Raw genomic sequence first — 16,771 nt, 5'->3', positions numbered from 1 at the left:
CTACTGGTAATAAGATCAAGAGTATTACTCCCTCTAGTTGGCTCCTGAACATGCTGCTGTAGAAAAGAATATCCAATAAATCCACAAAAGCCTTGCTAGTGTGTGCGTGACCAACCAAGAAATTCTTGTCAATATTTGGAAAATTAAAATCCCCCCATTATAAGACTCTCTGATTTACTGGTCCACTATTTCCCTGTAAAGTTGTTTATTATACTCATCAGCGTCATTAGTCCTATAAAACAATCCTACTCTTAATTTTGATTTCACAGTCTGAACAGTGCTGGACACAGCACCGTCCAGCCATGTCGACTGGCTATACTTCCTTGGATTTTGTGTTTCTTAACTAATAGCATAACCACTCCTCCCTTTCTATCCTGTCTTTCCTTCCTGTACACATTATTCTCCACAAGTTCCATTTCTGCATTCCATATATCCGTGTGACACCATGTCTCTGATATCCCAACAATATCTTCTTTGATATCTTGATCAGCTCTTCAAATTCATCAAATTTCTTTTCTATACTTCTAGTGTTGGTGCAGATGCACCTGTTCTTACTCTTAGTTACCCTAACATAGCCCATATATTTACATGTTCCATGATGACTCCCAGCTGCTCATGAATTCCCCATCATCCTGCTCTCTAGGCTGCTGCTCATTCCAATAGAGGCAGTTCAAGAATCACTGTCACCTATATCAGCGGCTGCTGTTAATCTATTAGTCTGTGTATCTTCCCAAGCTAGCAGTTTTCCGACCAACCTTCCCTGCCGCGATAGCAGCAACAAATATTCTTGCACCCTTTCTATTGAAGTATATCCCATCCATGTAGAAGCTGTCTCTCTTGTTAGCAAGCACAGACTGTGCTGAAAAAAAATTCTACCCCATGAGCCTTGCACAGTCTCTCCAGGGCCGAATTGATTGACAAGACTCTCATCATATACTCCCTTCTCTCATGTCTAGGCAGAATTGCAGACACTTCCAAATTCAACCCTAATTCATGGCTCTCTTTCAACTGTGACCTGTACTTGTTAAGTAATTCTGCCGGTCTCCTACTCTTAATATCAATTGTGCCAACGTGTACAACAATATCACATTTTGTACCCTTAGAAGATATATTCTCTAAAAATCATCAACTTTTGCCCCTCGCAGACATACCCCTGCCCTGTTCAATCTATCTTTTTTCTATAACATATTCCCTGTCTCCTTCAGTAGAGTCACCCAACATTGATAAATACAAAAAACAACAATGGGCCTAACACTGAATCCTGAAGGGCTTCACTAATAATATTAGTCTGAAGAACAGTTTCCATTGATTACCACTCTCTGTCTTCTTCCACTGAACCATCCCTTATTCCATTGTAGCAACTTGCCCATAATGCTCCAGTCTGTACAGTAGTCTACTGTGTGCAACAGTATGAAAAGATTTCCTAAAATTCAAGTATGTGATATCAAAATTAATAGGAAACAACAAGTGATCAGTTGCAAATCGATTGCAAAAGGAGTCTTAAAATTTCTTAACCTGTGTGAACAGAACAATGTCACCACAAAGGGATATGTCCTGTAAGATTCAATCAAAAACTCCCCTTCTTCCTTCAAATTGCCCAAATGAAGCTTTTCATATCTCTGAACTGCCAACTAAGAAAAGATGTCTCTTTCAACAGAAGTACTTTCCTTCTATTGGATAATCATTTGAGGTGGGTAGTTACTAATGAAGACTTTATATTAATATTTGGTTACATCAACAATAAACTAAACAGTATTCATTATTAAATGTGCTGCAGTCTTATTAAAGATTGCAGCACATTTAATAATGAATTTATTTTTTAGTGCTTCAGTCTTATTAAAGACTTTAATAAAAAATTATTAAAGACTGCAGCATTGAAAAGAACCAGAGACTTGCAACCCAGTGACTCACAACTTCCAACCTACATCCAAGAGTAATAGCTCAAAATATCACAATTCTAAGCACAACCGATACCAACAGTAATGCTCCTGTTTCAGCTCAAGCTTTTCAAATCTGTAACGAACTTGAGCATCATGAGCTTGAAGAACAGGGTGGGGTGCCCTTGAAGGAATTAAATTCAGGGACTTATCAAGCTCTCAGCTGCCTGCATCAATGCTGGAGCTTCAACCTGTTCATCAGCCAACACAGTGGCAACCCCCACGGCAGAATGCACTGGTCCACAGTTGCTAATCATTGTCAGTGACTCTATTGTCAGGGAAACTGGAAATATATTGTACAAAGAGGACAGGTGGAATAACAGCAGTGTAGTCTTCCAAGGGCAAAATTTGACAATGTTGTGAGCAGTTATTTTTTAAGGGCACAAAAGGTTGACATTGTTGACATTAAGAGCAGAACACATTTTTCTCAAGGAATCGTATGGTTATTGTGATTTGAATTTTTCATGTTTTCTACAATATTATGAGAGACCCTGTATTGCAATTCCTCTTTTTTTATTTTAGTGTGCAGAAGTACTCTTTTGTATTCTCTTATAATATGTTTACTTTTTTAGATCCTAGATGATGGAGGAGATGCCACACACCTCATGTTAAAGAAACATCCTGCTATGTTTAAGACTATAAAGGGGATTGTGGAAGAAAGTGTAACAGGTGTACACAGATTGTACCAGCTTTCAAAGGCTGGTAAACTAACAGTTCCTGCTATGAATGTGAATGACTCTGTTACTAAAGTAAGTGTCCAATAAGTGTGGACTATAAACTTTTTCAGCTTATTGATTGATTGATAACTTGTCTTGCAGTGTGAGCAGTATTGATTAATAACTTGCAGATTAATGTTTGTAATTTAATGAATCAATGTTTTAGTTCAATTTATTGCCTGTATTTTCTTTTTATCACTGTCTCATCGTTTTTGGTAAACTCTGAATCCATCTGAAGTGTTTTTTAAATAAAGTAAATTTTTCTTTATTTTTAGTTTTATTCTGAAAAAAAAATTTTTTTTTTTTTTTTCTTGGCAATGAAAAAGGAGCAATTTTGGTTGTTTTTTGGCATAGTTCAACTTTCTTAGCATTAGCGTTAGTTGAGACATATGATGCAAGAAAGCAAGCTTATATAGCATCAACCAAAAAAATAATAACTCCATTTCATCCATCTGGACACTCCAAATGTATTTCTAGATCAGCCTTAAATTTATTTAAGCTATCAACTTCTACAACAAATGAAAGTCTGTTCCAGCAGTCAACTACCCGCTGGCTAATTGCAAATTTGAGCACATCTATTGTACAACTGTCTTTCCTCAATTTGAATCAATCCTCTCTCAGGTTCTTAGTCTGAGTAAGCTTAACTATCCTGTCAGTATTGATCCTGCTCAAACCATTCATGACCTTATACACCTCAGTCAGATCTTATCACAGATGCTTAGTCTCCAGATACTGCAATTTTAAGAACTTAAGTCTTTCTTGGTAACAACAACCCTTTGTTCCTCTCACCAATCTTTTTTGCCCTTCTCTGTGCTCATTTTAGCAACTGTATATCCTTCCTAAAATGAGGCTTCCAGACCTGTACACAGTACTCAAGATGTGGCCTGACCATTGATTTATCCAAAGGGATAATCACCTCCTTGTCTCTGCTAGCAGAATTCCTCAATATCATTGACAAGACTACATGGATTGCACCGCTCAGAACTTCATATCTGTCTGCACAATTACCCCCAGGTCTTTTTTATTTTCCACTTCCCTGAGTGTAGTAACACACAGTTGGTATGTTTCTCTTGGGTTACTGATACCCTTATGCACTATTTGCATTTGCCAATGTTAAATTTCAGTTGCCACTTCTCAGCCCATCTGCCTATCTTTTCTAGATCCTGTTGCAGTAGCATACTATCTTTACTGTCATTAACAACCCTACCGACCTTTGTATAATCTCTGCAAATTTGGACATTAAGCATTGATAAATTAACAAAACAACAATGGGCCCAGCACTGAACCCTGAGGGATTCCACTGTTAAAATTAGTCTACAAAGAGCAGTGTCCATTTATTACCACTCTCTGCCATCTCCCACTCACCATCCCTTTATCCATTGTAGCAACTTGCACTTAATGCCATACTGTTTCAATTTGTACAGTAGTGTTCTATGTACAACAGTATCAAAAGCTTTCCTGAAATCAAAGTATATGATATCAAAATTATTTTTTGCATCTATATCCTTTGTGACTACATGGTAGTACCCAATCAAATTGGTCAGACAAGATCTCCCCATAACAAACCCATGCTGTGTCTGAACTATTACATCAGTCTTGTCTAGGTGACCCTGCACTACTTCTTTAAACAGTGACTCCATTATTTTCCCCAGAACAGAAAGAATTAAACTAACAGGTCTATAGTTATTCTCCCTTTGAAGTCCCCTTGTGAATTGGGGATACATTTACACATCTCCTGTCCATGGGGACCTTCACTGAATTTAAGGATGCTCAGATAATTATGGCTAAGGGTTTGCTTACTTCCCTTACTGCCTTCTTCAGTATAAGGCAGTGGTCAGGCCACACCTTGAATACTGTATACAGGTCTGGAGGCCTCATTTTAAGCAGGATGTAGAGCTGTTGGAATGAGTACAGAGAAGGGCAACAAGATTAGTGAATGGATGAAAGGGTTGCTCTTATGAAGAAAGGCTTAAGTTTTGCAGATTATAGTGTTTGGAGACTACGCACCTGCGAGGTGATCTGATTGAGGTGTATAAAGCCTTGAATGGTTTGAGCATGCTCAATGCTGATGGGATTCTTCCTCTTGCTCAGAATAATCACCTGAGAGGGCATAAATTCAAATTGAGGAAAGGTAGTTGTAGGATAGATGTGCGGAAGTTTGCCTTTTGTCAGCAAGTAGTTGATTGGCGGAACAGACTTCCATCTTTTGTTGTGGAAGTTGATAGCCTAAATAAATTGAAGGCTGAGCTGGACAGGTATTTGGAACGAATGGAGGGGTGAAATCGGAGCGAATTTTTTTTTTTTTTTGGCTGATGCTGCATAAGCTTGGTTTCTTGCATCGTATGCCTCTACTAATGCTAATGCTGGTGTAGAAAACAATCGTCCTATAAATCCACAAAAGTTTTTCTAGCGTTCAAGTGACCAACTTGCAAGTACCAGTCAATATCTGGAAAGTTAAAATCTTTCATTATAATCCTCCATATAGCTGAATTATACCATGACTCTATCCCAACAGGGTTTGCATTTGATAACTTGACAAGCAATTCAAATTTGTCATATTTGTTTACTATTCCCCTAGCATTGTACATGCACCTGTTCTTGCTGTAAGTCACCCTATCACAGCTCATGTATTTCTCTCTTCCAAGATGACCTACAACAGGCCTTCAAATCCACAGTAGCTTGCTTTCCGACTTCTGCTCCTAATAAAGTGCAAGAATCACTTTCACCATTGTCTGCATCTATTGTTAATCTATTTAATCTCCCCAAGCTTTCAGCTTTCCACCCACCTAACACTGCCGCCTCAATAGTGTTGTGAAATATTCTTTCACTTTCTATATAACTCTATTCCCTCACTTTAGAGGCATTCTTTCCTGTTAATAAGCAGAGACCACCCATGAGCCTTTCAGTCTCTTCAGGGCCGAATTCTTTAAAAAGCCTCTCATTGTGTATTCCCTTAAATTGTGTCTGTGCAGAAAGAATTGCAAACTTTACCTTAACTTGTATCTTCCCCCCCCCTCAACAATGCTCTGCACTTGTTAAGTAAGTAATGGAAGGTGAAAAGCTTATATTTTTGTTGTAATATAATGCCATTCAGCCAAAATACAGTTAACTTACCTAACACCAGTTGTGTATCTAATCTGGAAGGATGGTGTACAAGTGCTGTATATCTAAGTATGAAAATACTCCCCATTAACCCTCTTTTCCTATGTAGCTGTTTATTAGCACAAACCAAAAGTTTTAGTGAACTGGTAATAATTCATTTTCCTGTTGGAAATTTTATAATACATTGATTTACTGAAATGATTTTTAAAGAAAAAAAGGGGGCCGAACTATTGGTCACCAATTTTACAGAAGAAGTCAGGAGAATTTTACTTGAAAAGAGCTGACTCGGCTAGCGGGGTGGGTAAAGTGCCTGCCTGGCAACCCAGAGTTCGCGGGTTTGAATCCCTCCTTGGGCTTGGATCAGAGTTGAAAATGCAAAAACCTCAGGATATGCAATATGGCCACAGAAGCTGATGTGCCAACAACTAACAAAAAAAAAAAAAAAAAACTTGGAAAAGTATGGTTTCTTTCAAAAGGGATTAAGAAAAATAACACAAGGAACGTATTTCCCCTTGGAATGGGATTACTGAAGCTGTATGAGGTGCAATTGAAAGTTTTTTCCATTTCTATTTCAAATTTGTCAGATTCTCTTTAATGTTCCAAAGTTTTCTCAGTCTCAGAGAGAACTTTGGAACATTTTTATCTTGCTGAGAATGCCAATAGTTTACAGGTCCAATATAATGATGAGTAATGATTTTTTTGATTTGGCAGTATATTCTCTGATGGTATATTTGTTTCACATTTGTATGGAGAGGTCTGTGTTCAAATCATGTTGGAGACTGAGGAATTCTTAAAGGTTTCTTCAGTGGAGATGTAAAAAATCAGCTGATCTTAGGCAGAAGGAGTAGGATTTATGGCTGAGTTTTTAAACCTTCACGATATGCAGATTGGTGTGTGAACACACACGTGTACAGGCATAATAAACTGACACAATGTGGCCTAAGATGCAAATATTCTGTAAAACCGATTACACATACCCATGACAGTGATTCTGCATCCAAACCTTGTTGTAGTTAAGATGGTCTATTTTTGAAGTGCAATAGTTATTTCAGCTTTGGGGAAAAAAAAAAAAAATAAAAAAAAAAAAATGATGTTACTTCTTGAAGAATCTAAGAATTTGACTGTGCGTATACACCAAAACTCTTTCACAAGCAGAATAATAAATGCTGGACTATAAATACTCTTTCTCTCCAGTAATATGTTTTGTTGGACTCTGTGAGATTTGTACCCTCAAATGTTTTATAATTTTTTTTAATGTGTTGTGAGATATCTTAATTTGAATATGTTAGTTTGTGTTTAATGCAGAATAATTCAAGTTGAAAATTAATTTTTTTTTATTTTCTTTCAGACAAAGTTTGACAATCTTTATAGTTGTAGAGAATCAACCCTTGATTCGTAAGTTTATTGGTATTCTTTGCTTCATTTTGGGAAACAACCAAAATTGTTTTAATTATTCTATTATTATGGATATATATTTAAGAACTTTTTATTTTAACTTTGATTTTATTTTGGATGGTGTTACATTTGAGTTTTACAGGAACACGTTGGATAGCTCTTAGAGGTTATATTTTATCAAACCAAGAATGAACAGTAGTTATGTTTGGTGCACTGAACAAGTGTGCCAAACATAGGTTAATAGTTCACTAGTTCACTGTATGTTCTTTTGAAGCAGAGTTTCCTGATTTTTGTGCACCACTGTTATGCTTCTAACCACAGTTGGCTGTTCACTCATCTACTAAAATAATACACAGAAACACCACACATACTACCAAATGCACACAACCAAATACTTAACAGGTGTTTGCTTAGGAACACCTGTTAAATATTTGGTTGCACCAACTTTAACATTCAGAATGGCCTGGATATATCATGGCTTATGAATCCATGAGGTAATAGAGGGTGTGGTAATCAAAGATGACCACACCAAATTCCATGTTGCAGATATTTGGACAGATCATGGTAGAACTGTAATTTCATGAGTTATCATTCTCACTATTTAGGGGTTTGGTGATGTTAATTGAATTGTGTTGAATATCTTGGTCAATAGAGGGAACAGATTGAATTTCTCAGTTCTGTCTATAGTTGGCAGGATTGCTGAAGTTGTCAAATTCAAATCCGAGTAGGAACTAGCATTAGAATTAGTAGAGGCATAAGATGCAAGAAAGCAAGCTTATGTAGCATCAGCCAAAATAAAAAACCCCTCCCATTTTATCCCTCCATTCATTTCAAATGCCTGTCCAGCTCAGCCTTAAATTTCTTTAGGCTATCAGCTTCCACAATAAAAGATGGAAGTCTGTTCCACCAATCAACTACCCGCTAGCTGAACGCAAATTTCCACACATCTATTCTACAACTACCTATCCTCAATTTGAAACTGTGCCCCCTCAGGTTTTAATCTGAGCAAGAGGAATAATCCCATCAGCATTCAGCTTGCTTAACCCATTCAAGGCCTTATACACCTCAATAAGATAACCTCGCAGGTCCTAATCTCCAGACACTGCAATTTATAGAACTTAAGCCTTTCTTGGTAAGAGCACTCCTTTGTTCCCCTCAACAATCTTGTCACCCTTCTTTGTACTCGTTCTAGCAACTCTACATCCTTCCTAAAATGAGGCCTCCAGACCTGTACACAGTACTCTAGGTGTGGCCTGACCATTGCCTTGTGTAGCGGGATAACCATCTCCCTGTCCCTGCTAGCAAAATTCCTATATATCATTGACAAGATTCCATGAACTGCCCTGGCAGCCTGTCTGCACTATCGGTGAAATTCATATTTGACTGCACAATTACCCTCAGATCTTTTTCAATTTCCACTTTCCTGAGTGTAGTATCACACAGTTGGTAAGTTTCTCTTTGGTTATTGCTACCCATATGCAGTACTTTGCATTTGTCAATGTTAAACTGCATTTGCCACTTCTCAGCCCATTTACCCAACATATCTAGATCCAGCTGGAGTAGCATACTGTCTTTACTGTTGTTAACAACCCTGTTAACAACTTTTATATCATCATCTGCAAATTTGGACATTAAGCCTGATATACCTTCATCAGTATCATGAATAAATATAGAAAACAAAAATTGGCATAACAACAAATCCTGGGGAACTCCACTAATAACATTTGTCCATGAAGAGCAGTGTCCATTGATTACCACTCTCTGTCGTCTCCCATTCAACCATCCCTTTATCCATTATAGCAACTTACCCTTAATGCCATACATCTCCAATTTGTACAGCAGTCTTCCCTGTGCAACAGTATCAAAAGGTTTCCTGAAATCCAAATATATGTTATCAAAATTATTTTCGACATTCAGTTCCTTTGTGACGACATCATAGTATCCAATAAAATTGGTCAGATAAGACCTCCCTTTAATAAACCCATGCTGTGTCTTAACTATTACTGCAGTCTTATCAGGATGATCCTGCAGTGCTTCTCTAACCAGTGATTCCATTATTTTCCCTGAAACACAAGTTAAACTAACCCCAGGGGCTCACATCTGGTGAGGATGGGATTGACACACCCAGTCCTGAGCTGGATATCATTCTTCTCTTCTTGGTGATTCCCTTCTACTTTTGACTCTCTCTCTCTTAGGGTTACTTCGGAATTTTTTTTTGGCTGGTGCAGCATATGCCTCAGGTTTCCTTGCATCATATAGCTAATAATGAAATGAAAGAAAAACAAGATGCATGGTATTTCAGAGACTGCTGGGAGCCATTGCGGTACAAGTAAACACATGGGTTGTGTTAGGGTAGCTAAGAATAGAAACAGGTGCAGGTATACTTGCGTGTACACCAATGCTAGGAGTTTAGTAAATAAATTTGATGAATTTGAGGTATTGCTCAAAACATCAAAGGCAGATATTGTTGGGATATCAGAGACGTGGGGTCACACAGATATAAGGGATGCAGAAATGCAATTTGGGGAGTACAACGTCTACAGAAAGGATAGACAGGATAGGAAGGGGGGAGGGGTTATGCTATTAGTTAAGAAACACATAAAAACCAAGGAAGTGAAGCCAGTCGACATCGCTGGACAGTGCAGTGTTGAGTCAGTTTGGTGTGACATAAGCATTGGGAGATCAAAATTGAGAGTAGGAGTGTGCTATAGGCCTAATGACTCTGATGAGTATAATAAGGAACTGTACAGGGAAATAGAGTGGGCCAGTAAATCAGAGAGTCTTATAATGGGAGATTTTAATTTCCCAGATATTGACTGGAATTTGGGGGCTGGTTACTCACACACTAGCAGGGCTTTTGTGGATTTATTGGATGATTGTTTTCTACATCAGCACGTTCGGGAGGCAACTAGAGGGAGTAATACTCTTGATTTGATTATCAGCAGTGATTCTTCATGCATTAAGAATCTGCAGATAAATGAACCACTAGGTGGCAGTGATCACAGTGTGCTGAAGTGGGATTTACTGAAAGAGGTAACTACCATTAGGGGTAAAGGGAAGGGTTATTGCTTCCGTAAAGGCGACTACGATGGACTGAGACAGTATTTAAATTCTATACAGTGGGACCAACTGATGATGTTACCAACAGCAAATTCAAAATGGGAAGCATTCAAAGAACTTATCTTGGAAGCTACTAGGCTTTACATACCAACTAAGAAATATTGTTCAAGGTTTAGGCCAAAATGGATGTCAGATGAACTAATGAGGCATATGGCAGAGAAGAAAAATGCATGGGATACTTACAAATTAACACATGACACAGAAGCCTATGATAGATACAAGTTGATATGCAACCAAGTTACAAAGGAGGTTAGGCAGGCGAAGGCAGATTACGAGAAATCCTTGGCAAGGGATGCAAAGAAAAACAGCAAAGAGTTCTTTACTTATGTAAACTCTAGAAGGAAGGGGAGGAATCAGATTGGTCCACTTGATATTCGTCAAGTGGACCAATCGTGGACCATCAATAACATCGTGGACTAATGTTATTGATGGGTCAACTGTTGATGATCCTGCTCAGGTAGCTAACAAACTAAATGAATATTTTGCATCAACATTCACACATGAGGAGTTATTCAGCAAGGGGAATGCCAGAGGTGTATTCAACTCTAGCAGTAAGCTACAGAATCTTGAAATAACTGGGAGTAAAGTGGAGGAGAAACTGTTGAAGATAAACACAAGAAAGGCACCCGGGGTGGATGGGATCTATCCAGTTATATTAAAGGAGGCAGCAAAGGAAGTAAGCAAACCCTTAGCCATAATTATGAGAGCTTCCTTGGACTCAGGGGAGGTACCCATAGACTGGAAATGTGCAAATGTGACCCCAATTCACAAAGGAGGATCAAAGGCTGACACAAGTAATTATAGACCTGTGAGCTTAACTTCTGTTCCAGGAAAATTAATGGAGGCACTGGTTAAAGAAGCACTGCAGGATCATTTAGACAAGACTTCAGTTATAGCTCAGACACAGCATGGTTTTGTTAAGGGGAAGTCTTGCCTGACCAACTTTTGATTGGATACTATGATGCAGTCACAAAAGAACTGGATGCAGGGAATAACTTTGATATTATATTCTTGGATCTTAGAAAGGCTTTTGATACTGTTGCACATGGAAGACTGCTACACAAATTGGAGCAGTGTGACATTGGAGGCAAATTGCTGCTATGGATAAAGGGGTGATTGAGGGGGAGAAGACAGAGTGGTAATCAATGGACACTGCTCATCGTGGACTAATGTTATTAGTGGAGTCCCTCAGGGCTCAGTGTTGGGTCCATTATTGTTTTCTGTATTTATAAATGATATTGATGATGGTATATCAAGCTTAATGTCCAAGTTTGCAGATGATACAAAGGTTGGCAGGGTTGTCAAGGACACTACTGACACTATGCTGCTGCAACAGGATCTGGAAAGGTTGAGCAGATGGGCTGAGAGGTGGCAAATGAAGTTTAACATTGACAAATGTAAAGTACTACACATGGGAAACAACAACCCCAGAGCAACGTATCAACTCTGTGGTACTACACTGACAGTGGTAGAGAATGAAAGGGACTTCGGGATGATTGTTCAGGCAGATATGAAGTTCTCTGAGCAGTGCAGACGGGCTGCAAGAGTAGCTCATGGAGTATTGTCAATGATATACAGGAATTTTTCCAGCAGGGATAAGGAGGTGATTATTCCATTGTATAAGGCAATGGTCAGGCCACACCTAGAGTACTGTATACAGGTCTGGAGGCCTCATTTCAAGAAGGATGTAGAGCTGCTGGAACGAGTACAGAGAAGGGCAACAAGATTAGTGAATGGAACAAAGGGGTGCTCTTACGAAGAAAGGCTTAAGTTTTGCAAATTACAGTGTCTGGAGACTAGGCACCAGCGAGGTGATCTGATAGAGGTGTATAAAACCTTGAATGGTTTAAGCATGCTCAATGCTGATGGGATTCTTCCTCTAGCTCAGAAAAATCACCTGAGAGGGCATAAATTCAAATTGAGGAAAGACAGATGTAGGATAGATGTGAGGAAATTTGCCTTTAGCCAGCGGGTGGTTGGTTGGTGGAACAGACTTCCATCCCTTGTGGTGGAGGTTGATAACCTAAATAAGTTTAAGGCTCAGCTGGACAGGTATTTTGAACGAACAGAGGGGTGAAGTGGAAGTGGTTTTTTTTTTTTTTTTTTTTTGGCTGATGCTGCATAAGCTTGCTTTCTTGTATCAAATGCCGCTACTAATGCTAATCCCTTTCCTTCTGGAGTTTACATAAGTAAAGAACTCTTTACTTATGTAAACTCTATAAGTAAAGAACTGTTTGCTGTTTTTCTTTGCATCCTTTGCCAATGATTTCTCATAATTTGCCTTTGCCTGCCTGACCTTCTTTGTGATTCGATTACAGGCTAGTCTATATCTGCCATAAGCTTCTGTGTCACCTGATACTTTATATGCATTCCATACATTTTTCTTCTCTGCCACAAGACTCATTAAATTCATCTGACATCCATTTAGGTCTAAATCTTGAACAATATTTCTTTGTTGGAATGAAAAGCCTAGTAGCTTCCAAAATTAAGTCTCTCTCATTTAGAATTCAACGTTGGTAACATCATCAGATGATCCCATTGTACAGAATTTAAAAACTGTCTGAGACCTCTGTAGTCACCTTTATGAAAGCAAAAGCCCTTCCCTTTAGCCTTGATGGTAGTTAGATCTTTAAATAATTTCCACATCAGTACATTGGGATCAATGTCATCCAGTGGTTCTTTTATCTGTAAATTCTTAATGCATGAATAATCACTGCTGATAATCAGATCAAGAGTATTACTCCCTCTGGTTGTCTCTTGAACATTTTGCTGTAGAAAACAGTCATCCAATAAATCGACAAAAGTCTTGCTTGTGTGCGAGTGATCAATCCACAAGTTCCAGTCAATATTTGGAAAGTTAAATCTACCATTATAGGACATTTTGATATACTGGCCCATTCTATTTCATCTGCTCCAACACACCTTCTAAATAAAAGGAAATTTGCTGAAGTTCCTACAAACCCTACTTACTTGTCGGTCCATTTATTACCATACAGATAGTCAGATCCGCCAACTCCATGCAGGAGCTTCACAGGATAGAGTTTTATCCCATTCTGCAAGGTTAGGGATGATGTATGCACTTCTGCAGATGATATTAAGATCCTAACACCCATCCAGCCGTCCATGACCAATAGTGCATTGTGTGACCAGATTAATTATAAGCTTCTGAACTTATTCGTGTACTTAGATAAATTTGGCTTTGCCCTAAATCCGCAGAAGACTGTAATCATGATGTACTCGCTGAAAAAATCGCCAACGCTCGTACAACCAAAACTTAATGGCAAACCTATCCCAGTTGTTGAGACGTATAGAGATCTGGGAGTAACACTTGATACTAAACTTATGTTCAGGTCGCATATTGACGTGATTGTAAGAAAATGAACTACTTACATTGGGCAACAAAACAGCACTTCTTGCATGTGAAACAGACTACAACAACTGCATGATATTTAAGAACCACAGTGCATTCGGCCATTTTGTATGGCGGCAAATTGTGGGCATCAGCCACCCCTACCCACATTAGGAGAATATATGCAAGTGAATTCTGGCTGCTGAAGTGGGCAAACCATAAGCACCATCTCCCTCAACAGTTAAAGGACCACACAGCTTTCTGATCAGCTTGAACTGCAGTGTTTACCAGATATCATTGCCTGGAAACGATTAATAACCAGAATCAAAAATGATGACTATCACAATATCATCACCATGCTTCTGGCAGCTTTGCGAGTGGCACATGGTGCTATCTCCTTTAAGAGGCACCAAATCTTTGAGAATGAAGACCAACAGACTGAAGATGGCTGACAGGTTTATACCCGCCAGTGTGTTGGAATCAATTTAGTGCCTAACACATATCAGAATTGACCTACCAAGGTTGATAGAAGATCAGAAATATAAGAAACAAACCACAGCTACTGTTGCTTAGTAGTAGTGTGAATTTCTGTCAAGAACTGTGTACCCAATTGAATAGTGTATATCTCAAACAAGTTGATTCAGTGGATGTGATGTTAAGATGAACTTTTGTATTATAATTGCCAGGACTCTAGACAGAAATATAGTGATGAGTAATTCAGTTTATATTTAATATTTTCGTGTATATTTTACCTTTCTTGTATATTTTAGCCATTCTTTTTTTTTTTTTTTTTTTCCAATTTATAGGAAATGTATGGAAATTTATAGGAAATCCTCTGGTATTTTCTGCCTTGAAGGGAATTTGTCACTTTCCAATGTACACCTATATTTTATATTTGGTAGGACAATAAAGATTTATTTATTTATTTCTCTGCACAATTGCTCATTATACTCATCAGATTCATTAGGCTTATAACACACACACCTACCCTCAATTTTCCTTTCCCAGTGCTTATGTCACACCAAACAGACTCAACATTGCATTGTCCACCAACAACAATCGACGCACTTCTTTTGATTTTGTGTTTCTTAGCTAACAGCATAACCCCTCCTCCCTTCCTGTCTTCTCTATCCTTTCTGTACACATTGTACTCCCCTAATTCCAATTCTGCACTGCTTATATCTGTATGACACCACATCTCTGATATCTCAACAATATCTGCTTTTGATGTCTTGACTAGCACTTCAATCTTATCAAATTTATTAACTATATTCCTAGCATTGGTGTACATGCAAGTATACATGTATCTGTTCCTACTCTTAGTTACCCTAACACAACCCATGTATTTACTTGTACCACTATGACTCCCAGCAGTCCTGGAAATCTCCATTACCTTGTTTTCCATGCTGCTGCTCATTCTAATAGAAGCAGTGCAAGAATCACTTTTGCCTCTGCCTGCCACCACTGTTAACATTTTAGTCTGTGTATCCTCCCCAAGCTAGCAGATTTCTGACCCACCTAACACTGCCTCGATAGCATCAGCAAATATTCTTGCATCCTTTCTATTTAAGTGTATCCCATTCCTGTAGAAGCAGTCTCTCCTGTCTACAAACTTGTCCTTCAGGTTGTCACAGAAATTTTCTCAGATATGCCATACAAGCTGTACTTGCCACCTGGGGGTCTAAAACGCTGATGGAACTGATATTTGGGCGATTCATATAAAGTGGACACAATTTCGGCAAAGTCCGGACAGTCTGTGACAGCCAAGTCCTCTGCTTGCACCTTCACAATGGTGGAACTGTAGGGGCGCCTCCGTAGCCAGGTGGGAAGGAGCAGCAGTGCCTAGCACACGCTTCTTGATTAGCCCAGGGTTCGAGCCCTGTCACCACCAAATACGGAGGATGCGGAAAGGTCAGGGAATGACCACCGCATATCCCGGAGCAATATGGCCTTAGTTGCTAATGCTCCTAAAAACCAAATAACAACAACAACGTGGAACTGTAAGTATTCCTGGGTATAACCTCCATGCACAAGCATGCTGCGGGTTACCTTCCAGGTATGAACCAATGTAAGTAGGGGTCGAGGTGTAGTGTCCACCGCAGATGGAGGAATGCCGCCTCTCTTGTGTCACCAGTTGATGACTCTCATCAACTGGTGCAATACCACAATTTGTTTATTGGAAGCTTGAAGTGGTGGAACCCATGTTTAGTCTCCAAAGCTAAGTTCTGGTCAACCCTTCCCATCTCTTCCATCATGCAGTATGACTGATGACTTTTGAGGTTATGATGAACATCAAGACGAGATCCAATCTTCCTTACATTTCAAGGGTACAGCTCTAAAACGGTGTTCGCAGGCCAGCCACCAGTTGTACACCGGACTGAACCTATTGATAACTTTTTAGGAGGTTTCTAGATCAGCTAGTGTATAATCTTGCTACCTCTACTCTGCCAGATAGTGATTGGAGGGAGTCCGAGTAGTGTGTATGCGAGGGGCATTGTCGTGGCCACATTATGTCAAGGATCTGGGTACATTCTTACCATGTGTACGCCATATCCAAAAATTTCATTACTTCATACAGCGTGTTCCCCGTTTTCCACTTTTTCTTACTATTTATTACACCATGAATTTTCAAAATAATAGAGTAAGCTTATCTGCAAAAAGATCTAAACCTCCCAAACGCTTCCTAATTCATTTGACAAATATACGTGGGCTCAATTATAATCTCAACGATGTCCATTTCCACTTACAGTCTGTCTAACCCCATTTACTTTTTCTGACAGAATCTCAGTTATCGACTGAGATTCTGTTGACTGAACTACTGCACTTCTCAGTTGCCCAAATTATTCGCTGTATGATTCCTTTCGCCTCAAAGGTTGTACTTGTGCATATGTCCGTTCCGATATTCCCTGTCAGAGACTTGGTAATTTTGAATCTCCTCTGTTCGATCTTCTCTGGCTTAAAATTTTTCTACCTCATTGTGTCAGATTCATCTGTTGTCTCTACCATTCTCCCAACTCCACTAATCACTCACTTGGAGGTCTTTGACTTTCTCTCTTTGCAAATTGACTTTCTCCAGTCCAACGTTCCTAACAGTGAGGTAATTTTCCTTGGTGATTTCAACGTTCACAACTCCAGCTGGATTCTGTTTTCTA

At 38.9% G+C, this 16,771-nt stretch overlaps 1 protein-coding gene across 2 annotated transcripts in view; it reads left to right on the top strand.

Moving 5' to 3' along the window:
* The window catches only part of LOC150090455 (adenosylhomocysteinase-like 1), a 619,708-nt gene that overhangs the window by 467,501 nt on the left and 135,436 nt on the right, over nucleotides 1-16,771 (top strand). For both annotated transcript variants that reach the window (XM_090369139.1, XM_090369138.1), the window contains exons 8-9: nucleotides 2,510-2,686; nucleotides 7,104-7,150. In XM_090369139.1, coding sequence (XP_090225265.1) covers nucleotides 2,510-2,686; nucleotides 7,104-7,150 — 224 coding nt within the window. The remainder of the gene's footprint in view (nucleotides 1-2,509; nucleotides 2,687-7,103; nucleotides 7,151-16,771) is intronic.

This window comes from Mastigoproctus giganteus, chromosome 2 (genome assembly GCF_048544385.1).
Source record: "Mastigoproctus giganteus isolate SK-2022 chromosome 2, ASM4854438v1, whole genome shotgun sequence".
Classification (NCBI taxonomy): domain Eukaryota; kingdom Metazoa; phylum Arthropoda; class Arachnida; order Uropygi; family Thelyphonidae; genus Mastigoproctus; species Mastigoproctus giganteus.
The sequence above is the reverse complement of the archived record's forward strand: the minus strand, read 5'-3'. Positions and strand labels throughout refer to the sequence as shown.